Source organism: Vombatus ursinus, unplaced genomic scaffold (genome assembly GCF_900497805.2).
Source record: "Vombatus ursinus unplaced genomic scaffold, bare-nosed wombat genome assembly UNPS02014852.1, whole genome shotgun sequence".
Taxonomy (NCBI): Eukaryota; Metazoa; Chordata; class Mammalia; order Diprotodontia; family Vombatidae; genus Vombatus; species Vombatus ursinus.
This window is the reverse complement of record NW_020954630.1, coordinates 2,708,838-2,728,302: the sequence shown is the minus strand read 5'-3', so window position 1 is coordinate 2,728,302 and position 19,465 is coordinate 2,708,838. Positions and strand designations below refer to the sequence as shown.

At 36.2% G+C, this 19,465-nt stretch overlaps 1 protein-coding gene across 1 annotated transcript in view; it reads right to left on the bottom strand.

The window, feature by feature from the left end:
* LOC114027188 (polypeptide N-acetylgalactosaminyltransferase 11-like) overlaps positions 1-19,465 on the bottom strand; it is a 63,837-nt gene that overhangs the window by 32,361 nt on the left and 12,011 nt on the right. Inside the window, exons 2-4 of the mRNA XM_027841135.1 lie at positions 18,760-18,880; positions 14,523-14,689; positions 3,282-3,407 (exon numbers count right to left, since the gene is read on the bottom strand). Coding sequence (XP_027696936.1) covers positions 3,282-3,407; positions 14,523-14,689; positions 18,760-18,880 — 414 coding nt within the window. The remainder of the gene's footprint in view (positions 1-3,281; positions 3,408-14,522; positions 14,690-18,759; positions 18,881-19,465) is intronic.

Below are 19,465 nucleotides of genomic sequence, written 5' to 3'. Positions count from 1 at the left end.
TTGGTTCCCCTGGGCATACAAGGGTAACAACAAAAATTGTTTCATAGGACACTTAGCCATCTTGCCTTGTAATGCTCATGATGAATATTAAGCCCAAAGATCACCATGAGGATCACTGTAATTTATATACCAATATCTATTGCAAAGGATAACAAGGTAGAGAAATGCTATGAATAACTCAAGGCCTTCTGACTTAATCTAACCTAAGTTATAAAGCTTGGTGACTTTAATGTAAAGGTAGGCAGGGGAAGAATGGTGAAAATAAGTTGTTAAATATGGCTCAAGTTCAAGAAACAAAAGAAGCAAAGATTTGTGAACTATCCAAAAGCCTCTTGACCACATGTCTTTGGACTAGTAATTGAAAAAAATATCTATCTTCCAAAGACCCTAAATTATATTGTTATTGTTCAGTCATGTCCAACTCTTTGTGCTCCCACGAACCACAGCACACCAGGTCCTTCTATCTTCCCCCATCTCTCAAAGTCTGTCCAAGTTCATGTTCATTGTTTCCATGATTTTATCTATCCATCTCATCCTCTGCCATCCCCTTCTCTTTTTGCCTTCAATCCTTCCCACCACCAGGGTCTTTTCCAATGAGTCCCATCTTCGCATTATGTGGCCAAAATATTTAAGCTTCAGCTTTAGTAAGTATTGATTGATTTGATCTTCTTGCTCTCCAAGGGACTCTCAAAAATCTCCAGCACAGTTTGAAAGCATCGATTTGGCTGGCACTCAGCTTTCCTTATAGTCCAACTCTCACAGTCATACACTGCTACTGGAAAAACCATAGCTTTGACTATATGGACATTTGTTGGCAAGGTGATGCCTTTTAGTATGCTGTCCAGATTTGCCATAGCTTTTCTTTAAAGAGTAAGTGTCACTCATTTTGTAGCACTATGTTATGGTTTGAGAAGCCATGGAAATAGTGTTTGCCTCAGGGAAGAAGGAATTAGCATATGTAAATACCCTACTTCCCTCCAATTACCTTCATAAGTTTTTACCTCTTTCTCTACTCTGGCTTCTTCTAAATCCTGAGCTGGAATAACCATTGTGACCAGCATGTCTAGCCTGTTAGGGCACTCTAACCTTCTTAGTTACATTTCTAAAGGTGGGGAAATCTTTTCTCTTAATCTAAGAGAAGCATACTATCCCTCACTCCTGAAATTTCTTCAGTTCCACTCTTGCTCACATTGCCACCTGTTGAAATCTTTTCTATCTATCCAGACTCACTCAGGTGCTGTTTCTATAATGAAGCCCCTCAAAGCTCTCATAACACTTTTTCTGGAACTCCCTTAGATACTTGCCAGGCAGTCAGTCAACAAACATTTATTAAGCATCTGCTATGTGCTTACTATGCACCTACTATGTACTACTACGTGCCAGGCACTATGCCAAGTGCTAGAGATAAAAAAAAAAGCCCTGACCTCAAGGAGCTCATAGTCTAATATGGGAAACGACAAACTAATATGTTCAAATAAGCTATATACAGGATAAATAGGAAATAATTAACAGAAGGAAGCACTAAAATTAAGAAGAATCAGGAAAGGTTTCCTGTAGTAGATGAGATTTTAGTTGGGACTTGAAGGAAGCTAAGGAAGCCAAGAGGCAGAGATGAGGAAAGAAAGCATTCCAAGCACAAGGGACAGCCAGAGAAAATGTCTGGAGCCAAGAGATGGAGTATCTTGTTTTTGGAACTAGGTCCTAATTTGTACTATAGATACGCAGATCCTTGTCATCTCCTCTACTAGACTGTAAACACTTTGAGAAAAGGGATTGGGCTTAATTCATCTTTCTATCTATACATTTATCGCACAAATATGCAGTACATAACTCCTCAATAAATGTTTATTGAATTTAATAGAGTTGGAACTTATTCAGTATTAACTTTTTACTAGGAGATGGAATAAACAAACAATACCAAAAACCAAACCAATGATTTTTGGCCAACGTGATTAAAGTCTAACCACATGTTGTTTTAACTGCCACAAATTAATGGGGTATTTTTCTTTTTCCTCACTTTAACCTCATCCTGTCTTGGTTAGACTAAGAGGGGAAAAGATTGATAGAATTTTAATTGTAGGATGTACTTCTGAAAATCAATTCAATGTTACAAAAGGATTATTGAAGAAATAGTTAAAGTCCCAGGCCTTTCTGTTAACCCCCAACAAGGAAATTTTTCAATATTCAATTCAGAATATCCTTAGGGAATATCAGAATTCAGAAACAAGATTTGGTGAAGGAAAAGCAAAGAAATGCAGAGAAGTAATGGTAAGCACAAAGGTGGTTTTTAAGACACAGGGTGATAATTTTCCAGTGCATCTTAGGAAATTAAGAGTCTGGATGTAGAGGACAATTGAAGGCTAAGAATGGCACACAGCAGATGCCTAGAAAATATTTAATTTGAAAAACTAAACTGAATCTAAGCCATTAAAAACCAGTAACTTTTCAGTTCTTGATTCTTGCTGTTCAGGCAAAAAGCCACGAAGAGCATTTCAGTTCAGATTCAGGTAAACGAGTCAAAGAAAGTGAAGTAAAAACAAAATTTCACTTCGTGATAATTTGTTTTCAGACTTATTCCCTCTTCTCTAATGCACCTCCTCACAACCCAATGGAACAGAATCTGTCACAAGCAATTTGTATTTGGTACAGCTGGCAGTACTCTTGCCTATGACAAAAACCAGTCCTATTTTTCAAAGCCTTTTACAATTAGAAACAGACTAAGTTAACTGTCTTTTGAAGCAAGTTTGGGGTCTCTGCATCCCAGGGCACAAGGATGAGTCAGTTGTGCTAGAAAATCTTATAATTATCTTTTACTCAGATTGGCATATGAGAGGAATCATGCCTCCAAATGGAAAGCAGATTATCTCTAACTTGGGGAAAGCTGGCCCTAAATGCAAGGTCATAGAATGTGTTGGCCATGTCTGAGCAATGGAAGCACACATATTTTAACACTCCAAATCAACAAAATCAAAGCAACAGTGTTCAGTTACATTTTAGTATTAACTACTGCTCATTCCAGGTTGATGTTATTTTAAAGGCAAATAATAGCATGTGGGAAGACTGAGTTTGGCCGTCCAACAAATCCTGATTAAACTCCCAAACATCTACGGGGTGGGCCAGAATCAATTCAGAGCTATTCAAAGGTTGGGTGCATCTCCCGATGCCTGTCTCTTTAAACGAAGACAAAGGAGGCACCAGTGGACTTTAAATACACCCACACACTGTGTCTGAGATATACATGGCCGTTTACCCAAGGAAAAAATATACACAGTATGTCATACCTGTAGCATTAATTACTCCTATCATTCTTCCTCGAATCAGTCCCTCTCGTTTGTCATTTCTTATTAATTTAACCTTCTCAGGAAATTTTTCTTTCATATGTTTACGTAGGTCTTCTTTCAAGTAATCTAAAAATAGAAGAATGATCACATATTTATGAAACACAACCGCATAGATATTGCCCCACAAGTATTTAGTATTTGCTGGAATCCATAACATAATTAGGTTGCTCCACAGACCAAGTAAGTGTTAATTTGTATTAAGAAACTTTAATCTCCTTTTTAAAAATTTATTAAATAACAATAATAGTTAGCATTTATATAGCAATTTAAGTTTTGCAAAGTGCCGTAAATATGTTATCTCATTTGATCCTCACAACAACTTTGTGAGGTAGATGCTATTATTATCCCAATTTTACAGATGAGGAAACCCAACACTAAGAGAAGTTAAGTGATTTGTCCTAGATTACACAACCAGTAATTGTTTGAGGTAGAAGTTGAACTCAGCCCTTCCTGATTAAACCCAATACTTCACCCACTGTTCCAGGAAGAGGGAGGGCAAACACCAGTGAAAGCACTTTAAAATTTTTTTTTAAATGTTTTCCATATGTAGCAAAAGAAGTCTGCAGCCTTCAAAGGAGTCCTGCTTATAGTGACTGGAAAAAGGCCTTTACATATACATGTAAAGCCATGAATTGTGGCCATAGGGCCACAGTAAAGAGAGAGGAACCTAGAACCAGTAACCAAGTGAAACCATGACGTTTCAGAGCCAAACTAGGACCTTCAAGAGCTGCAATAATCTAGAATTTCAAGCTGAATGCACTGAAAATTGTGATATATGCTAAGAGATGTCAGCCAAGAGCTATTACCTGGGAGTGAGTCTGGAGCAAGGAAATCAGCAGGAGCCATAAGGAAATAGGTGGGTAGAAAGAGATAGAAGCTATATTCCATCCAGATCCTTGACTCCATTCACACTACTGGAACTTCACCTATTGGTGCTGAGTTCACAGTGACTAAGATTAAACCTCTTGGTGAAAAAGGAAACTGAGCTCCAAACCAGATAGAGGATTATAACTTGATATTATATATATATTATATATATTATATATAAATATATATACATATGTTTATATTATATATAAATATATATATTTATATATACATGCTTTGTTTCAGGGGCTTTGATACTAGCCAACAATCTTTATGTGTCATTAATAATCTTTCATATGTTTATTGCATTGGACTCATTATGCTTACTGAGGACACTTAAGAGACACAAGCCATATTCTGAACTTCACATATCTGAGGGCAATGTACCATAGATATAATTATTAGACAGAACTCCCAAGATTAAATTCACTCCATCTGTCAGGGGAGAGGGGGCTCATTGACATATAAATCACACATAACATCGTAATTTTAATTAATTTTTAGTATCAGAGTAAATCAGTAAATCATTATTTTGTTCTTTTAAGTACCAAATATTTTTCATCTGTTCCTCTCATCACCCTCCCCATTAAACAAATTTAAGAACAAACTAAAAACAAATCCCTCAATAAATATTTACATAGTCTTGTAAAGCAAATTCTTGTATTAGCTATGTCTGAAAATGCTTGTTCTTTTCTGCATTTTAATTTCTTCACTTTTTAACTTCTGTCAGAAGTTAAGTGTACTGTTTCAGCTTCATTTTTTCGGACCTATGGTTCATCATTGAATTGAACAGAGTTCGAAAATGTGTCAAACTTGTTTTTCCCTATAATATTGTTATCATTATATAAATTGTGCTCTTAGCTCTACTCACTGTGCTCTGCATCAGTTCATAAAAATCACTCTAGTTTTCTCTGAGATTGCCCATTTCATCTTTTCTTAGGTCGCGATTACAATTCATTACATTCATGTAGCACTGTTTGTCTAGTCATTTTCCAATAAGAGGACAGCCTATTGGTTTCGAATCTTTGGCTACCATGAAATAAGCTGCCATAAATATTTTTATACATCTGGATCCTTTCTCTCTGTGTGTTCTTTGGGGTATAAGCTTAGTTGTATAGTTGGGACAAAGGGCATTTAGAACCTTCCTGAGAATAGTTCCAAATTGCTTTCTAGAATGTCTGAACCAATTCACCGTTCTACCAACAGTGCAATGATGCACCCATTTTCCCACAGCCCTTCCAACATTTGTAATTTTCTTCTTGTGTTATGTTTGTCAATTTGAGAAGCACGAGTTTGGACCTCAAAGTCATTCTATTTGTATTTCTCTAACTATTGGTGATTGGTGATTTTTCATATGGTTATTGATAGTTTGGATTTCTTCCTTTGAAAATTCATTTATCATATCCTTTGATATGATATCCATGGAGGGATAGCTCTTCATCATATCAATTTGAGTCAGTTCTTTATATATCTTGGACATGAGGCCTTTATTAGAGAAAATTGTAGTACCTAATCAGTTTCACTGATCAACTTCTCTTTTTATTAACCAGTATCAAATCATTTTAATGATTGCCATTGTGTAATAAAGTTTGAGATCTGGTGGTCACATACCCACTTCCTTCCTACTTTTTTTTTATTATTGCATTTGAAGTTATTAACCTTCTTTTCTTCCATGTGAATTTTCTTATTATTTTTTCTAGCTCTAGGAAATATTCTTTTAGGAATTTGATTGGTGTAGTACTAAATAAGTAAATTAATTTAGGTATCATTGCCATTTTATTATGTTAGTTCAACTTACATATGAACAATTAATGCTTTAAATACTGCTTTCTAAATCCATTCTGTTGTCTTCTTTCATTTTATGGGTGAGTTCATCCCATTCACAATCACAGTTATGATTGTTAATTGTGTATAAATTAATTATTTAATTTAAATTTATTAGCTGTGTCGTGCCATCCTGTCCTCTTATACTTTGTCCTCTCTTTATTCCCACCTCCCTCTTTATAAATAAGATAGTGGTAGAAGAGAGGAAATATGCTTGACTCATGATCTTGTAAAACAGGTTGTTTCCTCTCTTACAGCTTTTCTGTTCTCCTTACCCCATCCCAATCCCATATTTTTACTCTTTTCTTCCTTTCCTTTTAATCTTGCCTTCATGTTCCTTCCTCCAATATGTTTTGCTTATGATTATTCTCTTACTTCCCTTATAACTATCCTTTGCCTTTCTGTTACTTCCCTTTCTATCTGTCCCTTGTCCCTGTTCCCTACTATTTCCCTTTGGAATTTAATGTATTTCTATACCAAAATCACCGTGTGTGATGGAGTAAGTGTATTCAATCTTCTTTTAAGTCAGATGAACATGAGGTTCATGGGATGACCCTTCCTACCACTCCTTCCTCAATAGTTTTATATATATATATATATATATATACATACATATATAGTCTTCATCTTATGTATCTCTATTATATAATAGCAATTTCCTGCTTCCTTCTCCTTTCCTCTCTAGTACAGACCTCCTTCCTCCTATTTTTGTCTTCTCCTAACGCCATTAAACACAACAAAAACCCTGGAAAGCAATCTGGCAGAAATTAGGCTTAGATCAATACCCTAAACTAAATTCTACAATATGTTTAAATGGATATGTGACCTTAATATTAAAGCTCATACCCTTTATTTATTATTTATACATCTTAGATTCCAAACCCTTATCAGAGAAAATTGTATTTCAGGTACACGGAGTCATTAAAGAAGGAATAAATAAGGGTATACCTCACAAATCAGAGAAAGGGATTTCAGAATAGACCAGAAAGGAAGAGAATTAACAAAGACAACAAAAAACATGGATGAGCCTCACAGGATGAAAGATTCCATGTTGTAGAGGAAAAAAGATTGGATCTGCTGTCCGAAGAACTGGGTTGCTTTTGAATCCTGCCTCTGCTACTTACTGTGTGTCCTTGGACAAATCATCTTTTGGGCCACAGTTTCCTCAAGTGTGAAATTAGGAGGTTGGATTAGATCAGTGATGTCAAATTCAAATAGAAATGGATCTTAGATCCCTACAGGTTACATATTGACTTAGAAAACCACAAATTAACATTATCTGTGTTGTATTTTTATTTATTTTGTTAAACATTTCCCAAATACATTTTAGTCTGGTTTGGGCCTAAATTTGACAGCCCTGGATCAGATAACTTCTAACATTCCTTCTAGTTGTAAATTTGTGATCCTTCTATCTTAAAAGAACTTTTATGGTCTTAGAGTTGATCCGGGGGCTTTATAGTTGCTGATAGACACTAGATGGGTTGCAGTTTATGCTGATAGAGAAAATGCCTACATGATGAAATCACATATCCATTGAAATATTGTATCTCTGCATTTATTACAGGAAGTTGAGGAGAAGTTATTCTCTGAAAGCATTTTGATTTTTAAACTGTGTGTCATACAAAAATGAAAATGTAGAGAAATTTTATGGTCTTAGCTTTTTTCCAAGTTATGGTAGAATGGCATTGAATGGCACAGAATTGAGTAAATCATCCAATTTGTTCAATCAATTGAATGGCACAGAATTGAGATTCATCATCCAATTTGTTCAATCAATTTTATCTCATTTAATTTTCCCTAGTATGATTATGAAATGATATGATGATGATGGTATTCAGTCATGCTTACCTCTCATGACCTGATTTGGGGTTTTCTTGGCAAAGATACTGGAGTGATTTGCCATTTCCTTCTCTAGCTCCTTTTACAGATGAGGAAACTAAGGCAAATTGTTAAGTGACTTGCCCAGGGTCACACAGCTGGTAAGTGTCTGAGGTCACATTTGAACTTACCAAGATGAGTCTTCCTGCCTCCAGGCCCAGCACTTTGTCCACTGCATCACCTAGATGCCCATGAAATGATATCCAACCACCTATTGTTCAATGAGTTCTCTGAAAGCAAGGTTGGGGTCCTGCTGGTAAGGTAACACAAACATTACCAAAAACAGTAATATGAAAGAGATTTTGAGATTCTTTAAATTTATGCATTTGAAGAAAAAAGGAGGAGGAGAAAAGTAAATGGCTTTGGTACTATTTTTGTCATCTAATTTTTAGTTTATTTAAAGTTATCCTAATATTTCTATAGTGACTTAACAGCTTGTATTGAATGAAGAAAAAATCTAAAAATGGGCATAGCTTGTGGACAAAAGCAAAATATACAGATTATATTACAGAAAACTGGTGCTACAATAGTAGAAAAAGCATTGGAATGTGAAAATTGTGAAATTCATTTCTAGTCCCAGTTCCAATAGTAACTAGCTATGGAACCTGGAGGAAGTCACTGATACTTCCTTAGTCTATTTCCTTACCTATAAAATAAGAACTAGAAAATCTCTAAAGCCTCTTCTTTCTCTTACTTTCTGGGAATTGCTTGTGTAAAGGATATGTCCAGGTATCAAGCAATCAACAAGCATTTTGTTAAGCACCTGGATTCAAATTCAAAAATGAAACAGTCCCTCCTCTCGAAGAACTTTGCAAAAATGGGGAATAACGTAAAAGAAGGCTGGAAAAGTAGGATGGGGACAAGTTTCAATGAAGAGCTTTAGAAGTCAAACAGAGCAGTTTGTACTGCATTTGTTCCTAAAGGCAACAGGGCATCACAGCCAGAGTAAGCCCTTTCCTTTCTACTGGCTCCTGAATCAGTTGTAAAATCCCCTACAAGGTATGAATTCTCTTTCTCCTGAATCTTGTTTAGGAAGCGTAGATGAGGATCACTGAACTGACACACTATTGATAACAAAAGTCACATATTATCAGAGTTTGGCCTTTAAAAAGAGGAAGGGAATTGAAAGTGGGGGTGGGGGGGTACACAGAAACAGAAGACACAGTCAGGAGAAGACACAGAAACTTAGAGAGGGACACAAGCATAGATGCTGAGCTGTAGGCTCAGCATCTATCTGCATATGGAATTTATAGGGAACCAAGTTCATCGAAGGCCCAGTGCCCAATATAGACATGAAAGAGAAGACTAGGCCTGAATCAGAGAGAGAGGACAAAGGTATTCAATGCTCCAGTGAGAGGAGAGAGTAGAGAAAGAACCTTATTCAGACTTGGATAGAGGCTTACAGTTTGAACCACCTATGGCACTCTAAAAGAACTAGCACAGCTGGGACCCATATACACCAAAAAACAACCAGGACCTATCTCTTCACAGGTAATGTGAGTCATGTGGACAACATAGGTCCAGAAAGAAGGTGGGACCCACAAGGATGGAGAATTGCTTGATGCTCTCTGGAAGGGGGAAAAGACCTTTCCTAACTATAGATTAGCACAGGTACTATTTCCTTCTTGTTTTTGTCAGGTGAAATAAAACCTCTCTTATGACCATTACTTTATTAGTCTGAATGCTTACAGGACCCTTTTGGGTAGAGTCGTGAGTCACGTTTTGATGTCTGGGGAAATTGTTGGTTGTGGAAAAATTGAGTGATAAAGATTATTGATAGTGACCCCCAAGGCAGATCAGATCCATCAGTGTCAGGGATTGGGATCCAAATGACAGAAAGGTGACATTTTTCTATTTCCCAGGAAATGGAAACCTAGTCCTCTGTCATTTTTCCAATTTTCACTTCGTTCTAAGTTTTTCCTCAGAGACTCTATTTTTGTTCACAATTGCTTTCAGTTGATAATTTCAGCAGTCTGACTATTATCCTCGTTAGCTAAAGAAACTAAATTACAGATACTCCTCCATGTGTTTGTGTGTGTGTGTGTGTGTGTGTGTGTGTGTGTGTGTGTGTGTAAGAGAGACAGAGAGAGAGAGAGGACAGAGACAGAGAGGCAAAGAGAGACCGAGAAAGAGAGACAGACAGACAGAGACAGAGAGAAGACTTGAGGACCAAAGACGAAACCCTGTTGAGTGCAGGAGGAGGAAGACCAAGGAAAGAGAAAATGAGAAATCAGAGAAGCAGGAGAAGAATCAGTGCAGCAGAATAGAAGTCACATCATCTATCCATTTTTCAACCCATTCAGGAATAAGCCAGAAGTAGAGCTACATGATATATGCACCGTGACTTTAAAAATGGTTGGATCTACTCATTTTTAAGCTTCTAATGCTCAAGGTAAAAAAAATTATCCTTTCAGTTCTATAGAATTCAAATCCATATATTGTGGGTTTAAAACAGGGAAGTTAAGACTGTAAAGCAGAGGTTATATGGTCCAATCTTTTGCCATTGATATGTGCATGTGAGCTATGTCAGTCCTTTAAAACAAGTCTATTTACTCCTTGGAATTCAGAGCAACCATTTGGAGCTCTTGTGTTCACTGTTAATTTCCATACAGCTGTGGAAGAAAATAACCTGCCAGGGCACTTGGAAACAGCTGCCTACACATCCTAACTGTAGTCATGCTTCCAAGGAGTTACTTGAACCCTCCAGAAGTGATTGTGGTGTTTTAGGTAAAAAAATCAAGCATGGTGTCCCCTGGATACTTTCTAGTTTACCAGAGGGTTATTTGCAGAACTCCTTCTCCTAAACAAGATGGTGCCCAGGGGTTTTGTATTGGTTCTATTGCAGCAGGCCACCCATCAGGGTTTATTGGTCAGGGTCCCATTTATGTTGCATAACAAGTCTGTGTTTCCTTGTGGATGAGAGTCCTTGGAACTGGCCCAATGGAAATGGATTTATACTTCTCTTTTCCCAGGAAAACAGAAGACTCTTGAAGTCATATTCTTACCATGTATAATGGCATGTGTTTTCCGTGCAATATGAGAGGAGTTGAGTTAATTCAACAAACATCTATCAAGCACCTATTACTCTGATCTATGCTGAGGATACAAAGGCAAAACGACATAGTTCTCTCCCTCAAGAAAGAGGCATACAATACGTATACAAGTAAGGCAGCAGAAAAACTAAGGTGACTTCATGAGGTGGCATGAGTACCAAAGCTGAATACCAAAGAAAGAAAAATACTTGGGTAGACAAGGGATAAGGGACAGCTTCTATGTACACATGGAACCAGGAGATGGTATGTTGAGCCTCAGGGACAGCTGGTATTCAATTTGGCTAGAATTTAGAGCATACGCCGTGGAATAATATGAAATAAGGTTGAAAGATAGATTGAAGCCAGATTGTGAAGAATGAGGAGTTTGTATTTTATCCTAAAGTCAATAAGGAGGCACTAAAGGTTTTTAAGCCAAGGGAAAACATGGTTAGACCTGTGCCTTAGGAAGAATATTTTGGTCCATTTGTGGAGTTATGATTGCAGAGAGAAGAGAACAGAAAGATAAACTAGGAAGCTCCTAAAATATTCTAGAAGAATATGTCTAGAAGACAGATGACAAGATTCTGAACTGGGACCATTGCTGTGTGAGTGGAGATAGGAGGTTGAATATTAGAGATGCAGAAGGAGAATTTGAAAGCACTTGTCCACTGATTGAACATTGGAAGTGAGGGAAAGCATTAAGGGAGGTTCTGATGTCATTAAACTGAGTGACTGAAGGGATAGTGGTGCCCTCAATAGAAACAGGAAAGTCTGAAGGAAGGCAAGTTCAATAATAGCAATAATAGATAGCATTTATACAGTGATTTCAAGTTTGTAAAGCACTCTGCATATATTATATTATTTAACTGACAACCATCCAGTGAGGTAGGTAGCAAAGATACTACCATCATTTTGCATTTGAGGCAACTGAGGCTCAGAGAGGTTAAACAGCTTGCGAACAGATGATGTTGGATGTGGACTCCAGGCCTAAATTGCACAATTCCATAATACAATGCTTCTTCTAAATAGGTTTTTTTGGCAAATGAATTCAGTTTTGGATGCTAATCAGATATCTAAGTGGAGATGGATAGCAGGCAGTCAGTGATCTAAGAGTTGAGACTCAGGAGAGATATTAGTGCTAGATACATAGATTTGGAAGTTAATCACATAAAGTTATAATTTAATCCATAGGTTTGAATGAGTTCAACAAAGGAAGAACATAGAGAGAAAGAAGAGGACAGAGCCTTGGGAGAGACCCATATTTAGGGAGTGGGGAGATCCAGCAAGGTAGACTGAGAAGAAGAAATAAGAAAGGTAGGAAGAAAACCAAGGGAACATAGTGTCAGAACATTGGGGCAGTCAACAGCACCAAAAGCAACAGGAAGGGCAAGGATTGAAATGGTCATTGGATTGAGCAGATAAGAGGTTAGTGTAACTTTTACGGATATCTTCCAGATTTCCCTGAGTTCAAGAAGATGGGAAGTGTGAGAAGAAGAGTTCTATGATAAAGGAGAGTTTGTTATTAGTAGCGTAGGGGGATGCCCATCAATTGGGGAATGGCCGAACAAGCTGTGGTATATGATTATAATGGAATACTATTGTTCTATAAGAAATGATGAGCAGGATACTTTCCAAAAAACTTGGGAAGACTCATGTGAACTGATGCAAAATGAAGTGAGCAGTGCCAGGAGAACATCGTTCACGGTAACAGCAATATTGCACAATGATCAACTGTGAATGACTTGGCAATTCTCAGCAATACAATGATCCAAGATAATTCCAAAGGACTTAGGATGAAAATTGCTATCCACCCCCAGAGAAAGAACTGATGGAGTCTGAATGTAGATCAAAGCACACTTTTAAAAATTTTATTTTCCTTGAGGTTTTCTAGTCTGTTCTTTCACAACATCTCTAATATGAAAATATGTTTTGCATGACTGCACATGTATAATCTATATCAAATTGCTCGCTTTCTCTAGGAGGGGGGAGCAGAGAAAGGGAGGGAATTTGGAACTCAAAATTTTAAAAAATGAATGTTAAAATTTGTTTTTACTTGTTGAGAAAAAATAAAATTAAAAATATGAAGTAGGGGTTCTACTGTGGAAGCATAATAGAAAGGTAGTAGGGAGATAAGGCTAGTGATTAGGAAGTGAGAGGACAAGCTGGCATAAAGGGTTTGGCAGGTAGGGACCCTGAATTACAAGGTTTAGGGGAAGCATTAAAAGACAAGTCCTGAGCTGAAGGTTGAGTTCACCCACCCTCTGCTTATTAAAGCTGACCTCAGGATAATCCACTGACTAATGTCTAAGAGTATGTGGTTAAGGCCAAAATGTGTCTGGCATTAGAGCAACTGGAGAAGATACAGTACACTCACAATGACAGATTTCACATAAACCATTTTAGTTTTTAAATAACTTCTAAGTTAAAAAAAATCCTAATGTTTAACCAAAAGTTTCTTTGACCTAAGTGGATAATCTTGACTTTGACCTAAGACAACTATTTAGAAACTGGTGTCCTAGTATTATGCTATCTTCATCTTCTTAATAAGCTGAACTTATCAGATCTCTTCATATTTTATGAGTTTGAGTTTTCTGACTCTTTTGGCTGCTATCTCTTGGACTTCTCCCAAGATATATATGTCCTTCCTTCTCAAACACTTTTTCCTAAATCAGATACAGTACAATGCAGTCAGATCACAACTTGCAAGTGGTTTTTGTTCCAAAAGTTTGTTTGGAAACTCAGAATAGATTTTTTTTTTGTCACAAAAACAATATTTTAAATAGTGACTCATTACTTAGCTACCCCTTTAAAGCATATCTAACCCAGGATGTAGTTGAAATTATTTATTTAGTTGACTCATCTATTAAACCTACACTTTAAAAGTTCTTTTTTTTCACTCCCTTATTCTTATCTTCCTTCTACTTCTCCTTCACCTCCCATAACACTTCAGGTACAATGTGGGCTTTTGTGGGCTAGCCTGGGAATCTAACTGCCATGGGAAGGTCACTTAACTTTATTGGGTCTCAGTTTGCTTAATAATAATAGCTAACATTTTTATGGCACTTTAAGCTGCTATAGAAATACTTTACAAATGTTATCTCATTTATTCTCACAAACAAGTCTGAGAGGTTAGTATTTTTATTACCTCCATTTTACAGATATGAAAATTGAGGCAGACGGGCATTAAGTGACTTGCCCAAGGTCACATAGCTAATAAGTATTTGAGGCAGGATTTGAACCTGGAGTCTTCCTGACTCCAAGTCTAGTGCTCTATCCACTGGGTTACCTAGCTACCTATAAAATGAGGAGGGTCACTAGATGACCTATAAAGTCCCTGCCAGTTAGGAATCTATGTTACTAATAATTCAATACCCTGTTTTCCTTAAAGCTAACATTTGTAAGTTCTTGATTGCACCTGGTCCCAGTAGAATCACTGCGCTGGCCAGGAGACAGTCTTTTATTTATGCCAGCTGTGTGAATGTCAACTGTCAGAAGAAAAGAGAGAAGTCAAATGCCTAAGAGATATCACTACAGTCCAAGGTGGATGTCAGCTTTCATTTTTAATGTTAGAGTTCCTTACCAAATTCACTGTGGTCATCTACCAAAATGATTTCATGAAGGAGATGCCATGGAGTATGATCAAGGACACTGTGCACTGTCCGAAGCAAGGCAGAAAGGACTTCCTTGTAGAAACAAATGATAACGCTGGCAACTGGCAGATGGTAGGGATAAAACTTGACCTGACATCTGTAGACATAAAGATAAGAAGAAAAATAGTCATTAAAAAACCCTGCATGGTTCAGATTCCAATTTGCCAAATTTCAAACACCCATTTCTAATATCCTCTGCTTGTCTTGATCTCTTTCTATTTATGATGATAAGAGAAGCTGACATTTGTACAGTAGTTTACTACTTACAAAGGGCTTTCCTCTGAACAGTCCTGTGATATGAGTAGTACAAGTATCAATATTCCCATTTTAGAGATAGGAGAAAGTGAGGTGTAAAGAGATTAAATGACTTGTCCATCATCACAAGTTAACCCAGGTCTTTTGCTTCCCAAGCTCCTTTCACTAGGCCACCTCAGTTCATTAAATAATCATAGGGTATAGAGCACTGGACCTCAAGTCAGAAAGTCTTGAATTCAAATCCTCAGTTTCCTCAACTTTAAAATGGGGATAACAATAGCAGGGTTGTTATGAAGATAAAATGAGATAACATCTCTAAAGCTCTTATAAATGTTAGCTAGCTATTTAATAAGCTTATAAATAAAATTATTTATAATATTTGTGTTACAATTATTTGTAAGTACTATTAATAAGAATTTATAAAAGCTGGCTAGCTATTAATAAGATTAATAATAAGCTATTCACAGCTGTTAAAAGATAAAGAATAGGAGATCACTTAGCTTTTTCTAATATTTTCCAAATAATTTTTTCTCTTGCTATGACTATGATGATTGTTTGGCCTTGCTTTGGTGAACTTCAGCACTGGAAGGGACTTTAAAGATCACCTTACCCAATCCCTCATTTTATAGAAGATGAAATTGAAACCCAAAGAAACAAACATATTTTGCCAAGGTCCTACATATCTTCATCCCAGACTTTTTGCTGTGGTGAATACTGTCTCATTTTCATAAGGTGGAAGACGGTAGGAAAGGAGGTTATAGAACGTGAGCCAGGACATTATCCAGCAGCATGTCAGTGAAGTGGCAAGAGAAAAAAGCATCAAGAAGAAAAAAATCGAATGAAAACTTTCAGTTTTAACAGTTGATAAGCTTCAGGGTGGGACAGTAGAAAGAGTTTAGTAGGCTTTGGAGTTAGCAAATTTGAGTTCAAATCCACTTTGGACATTTATCACCCTTGTGACCTGGAGCCCATCGCTTGACCTCCGTGGTCCACAGTATTTACAGATGAGGAACATCTGTAAAATGAGCAGGGTCGGACTAAATGACCTCTGAACTCCCTCTAGTCCTATGATCCTATAGTCTTAATACAGCATTCTTTGTCTTCCCCAAACTGATAGGTTTCTCTATTGGCATGTCTCCTTTCTTTCACTCTCTGTCCTTCCCATTAGATGAAAGGGAAAGAAATATTCTCTCTCTGGTTTCCTTTTCCTTCCTCATGCACTGTGAAAGGGGGTTCTTTTTCTTTTGACAGACACAATTATTTCCTGAAATAATTTAAGCATCCTCAAGATTTTTCCTCAATCTTATTGTATTTGACTATTTACAGTTTTCATGGAAAATACGCTTTTTGTTTGTTTTGTATTTTTTGTTGTTTGTTTTTTAGGCAATTAGCTTTAAGTGACTCAGCTAGTAAGTGTCAAATGTTTGGTTTGAGGCTGGATTTGAACTCAGGTCCTCCTGACTTCAGGGCCAATGCCCTATCCACTGTGCCACCTAGCTTCTCCAAAAATACACTTTTTAAAAGAGTTGTTTTGGTACCCATTTAAAAATGTGTTCTATAGCTCTAATGGGTCTTTCTCCAAATTAGTCAAAATTATTATAATTGGGTTTTATATTTTGACTCATTTATAATTTGTGTGTCACACCAACTTATGAACAAACTCTTGGAACATAATCCATTTATAAGTTGGAGACTGCCCATTCTCATCTGCATCTAATTTAGAGGATAAATTTTTGAGCAGGATATCTGGGGATTCTGAGGATATGGCAGAGTGAGAGGTTGCAAGGAAACCAGGTTCCTCACATTGCCCTCAAAAACAACAATAGAAATTCAGAAAAAAAGAATTAAGATTATGGAGAATATAATAGAAAATCTGAAAATGTTAATAGACAGAATCAAGAAAAGAATTAATACAGATGAAGATAAAGTCATAGACAACACAGTGGAAATGAGGAAAAACAGAAAATGATTCAACTGGTGGACAAATAATTTTTGGAGCAGAAAATGCAACATGTTAATGAACATGAGAAAATTTGTTCAAATTCTCTCTGAGGAATGTATTTAAAATCACTTTATGATTGCACTTTACACCTATCAAACTAGCCCCTCCCCAGAAGGTTTAAATGATAAAATTCAGTGAAGCAATACCAACAGTCCATCCTTTACACAACTGATCATCCCCTCTGACTAACCCAGCGATTCCATTGCTTGGACTTTATCTTAAGGATGTAGAGGAGGGGAAAAGACCTCTCTGAACAACAGTATTTATGCCTGCTTTATCTGTAAGAGCAAAATATTGGAAACAGGCTATTTACCTAACAACTTAGAAATACCTGAATAAGATGATATATTAACGTAATAGAATACCATTATACTGTACACAACGATAAATTTGAAGAAGGCAAAGAAATATGGAAAGATCTAGAAGGATCTATAGCAAGGGCTATAGAATAAGAGCAACATACAGTATATATTAACTGCAACTACTAAAAATACACATACGAAGACAATAAAACTTTATAACTACGAGATGGATTTGGAAGGTGATATAGAACAATCCATTATTATTTTGTTAACACATATTACATTGCATATATCATATCATATTATAGCATAATATAACAAATATAACATATGTTATTTTTAATTACTTTGTTACATTGTATGCTATATTATATCATATTGTGTTATGGTGTTATGTTATATTATATTATGTGATATTATTGTTTTTTTTCCTAACCAAAATATAAGTATCTCAATTTTTAAATTTTATTTGGAGCTTTACAACATCAATTGAATTTTAAAAATTTGTTAAGTGTTACTAAGTTTCGATGGGAAAAATAGATCACTTTTTTTTAAAAGGACTCATACACATCTACATCTTGGAAGGGGCCTACCACTAGCCACTGTGTACTACTAACTAGTGACCAGCATGCCAACTAAAATATTCTAATATTTAGCCGTACTATGATATTAACAGAAAAAAAAAAGTTAGATCATGTTAAACTCTATGTCTTCATCATTATGCGTGGAAGGTAAACATTCAATCTGAGAAAAGGATTCTCCATTGCATTAGACATGTAGACATTTACTTCTTTCTTGTATAATATGGTCAAGAGATATTTTTCAATTAGGTATAATTATCACTCTTCTCTTATTTGCCATCTAATTTGTGATTTTGAACAAAATAGGAAGTCTTGTGGATTCCTGGATTCAGGATTTATGGTTTCAAATTGGAGGTTTCATGGTTTCAAATCATTACTGCCCTGGTGCCATCCTAGTCCTGAGCTCAGAGACAAACCTCCTTGATAAAAGGGAGATTAGCATCCCTCTTTAGCTGAAGACCACCAGAAACTACAAGGTGTTACAAACATGTACAGAGATATTAATCAATCAACAAGCCTTCATTAAGTGCCTATATGCCAGGAACTAGTGAGTGTAATCATAAAAATTGTAAGAGCATTGAAAAGGAAAGCTATAGAGAGAAAAACGAGGGCCACTATTTTGTGTCTATGATAAATGAAATCATAGACTTGAATTTAGAAGAGACCTTGGAAGTCATCTAATCAAAACCTTTTATTTTGCAGGTAAGGAAACTGAGGTCCAGAATGGTTGTGACTTGCCTAAGGTATACAAGTGATAAATGTCAGGACCAGGATTCAAGTCCATGTCCTCTGACTTCAAATTTAGTATTCTTTTCCACTGGCCCACATTTAAAAAAAAAAAGTTGCAGCTGAAAATACAATCTCAGATGATTTCACTTGAAGTACTATAGCACTGGAATTCTTTCTCAGAATTTCCTAACAAGTAATTGATGGTTAACTGCAGGATTTCAATGCCACTCTCATGACTTAATTAAAAGGGCCCCCCAAGCATAACGTTAAACTGCATTTACAGAAAATAGTAACTTACTTCATGCTCCTCGTGTCTGGCACATGTCTATGATAGCTCAGTTGGTTACTGATAAGTATGTTGAAGCCATGTTGCTCAAAGCCCAAGTCTCTGATCTGAACATTTTCATTAAAAATCATATCTGCTGCAGAAAGACATAGTTAACTACATTATAGAAGTACAATAAAGTTAGATTTACAAAAATTATTTGCATTTCTATTCTTGTGACACACTAGTAGGAAATATAGTAAGAATAGTCAAATATCCCTCCAAATTATCATACTTGAATATGAATTTGACTTGGGACACAAGATAGACACTCAAAGAAAATGATAAAATCCTTCCCGGAAAAACAAAGATGACATGGAAAAAAATACAAAGATATATATTTTATCCTGAGAACTGAGAAATAAAGCTGAGAATGCTATATGTTTAAAGATGACAACACTCTTGAAATTACAGAGTTAATAAAATGTAGAAATTTAATATAAGAAATTTAAAATCATATAGTAAATAGATTTAATTTAATATTCATTAAAATACATGGAATATTTTACAGAACTTGACATACTAATAATAGCTAGCTTTATGTAGTACTTTAAGGTTTGCAAAGCACTTACAAACATGACCTCATTTTATCCTAACAAAATCCCTGGGAGATAGGAGCTATTGTTCTCATTTTACAGATGAAGGAGACAGAAAGAGAGGTCAAGTGACTTGTCCAGGG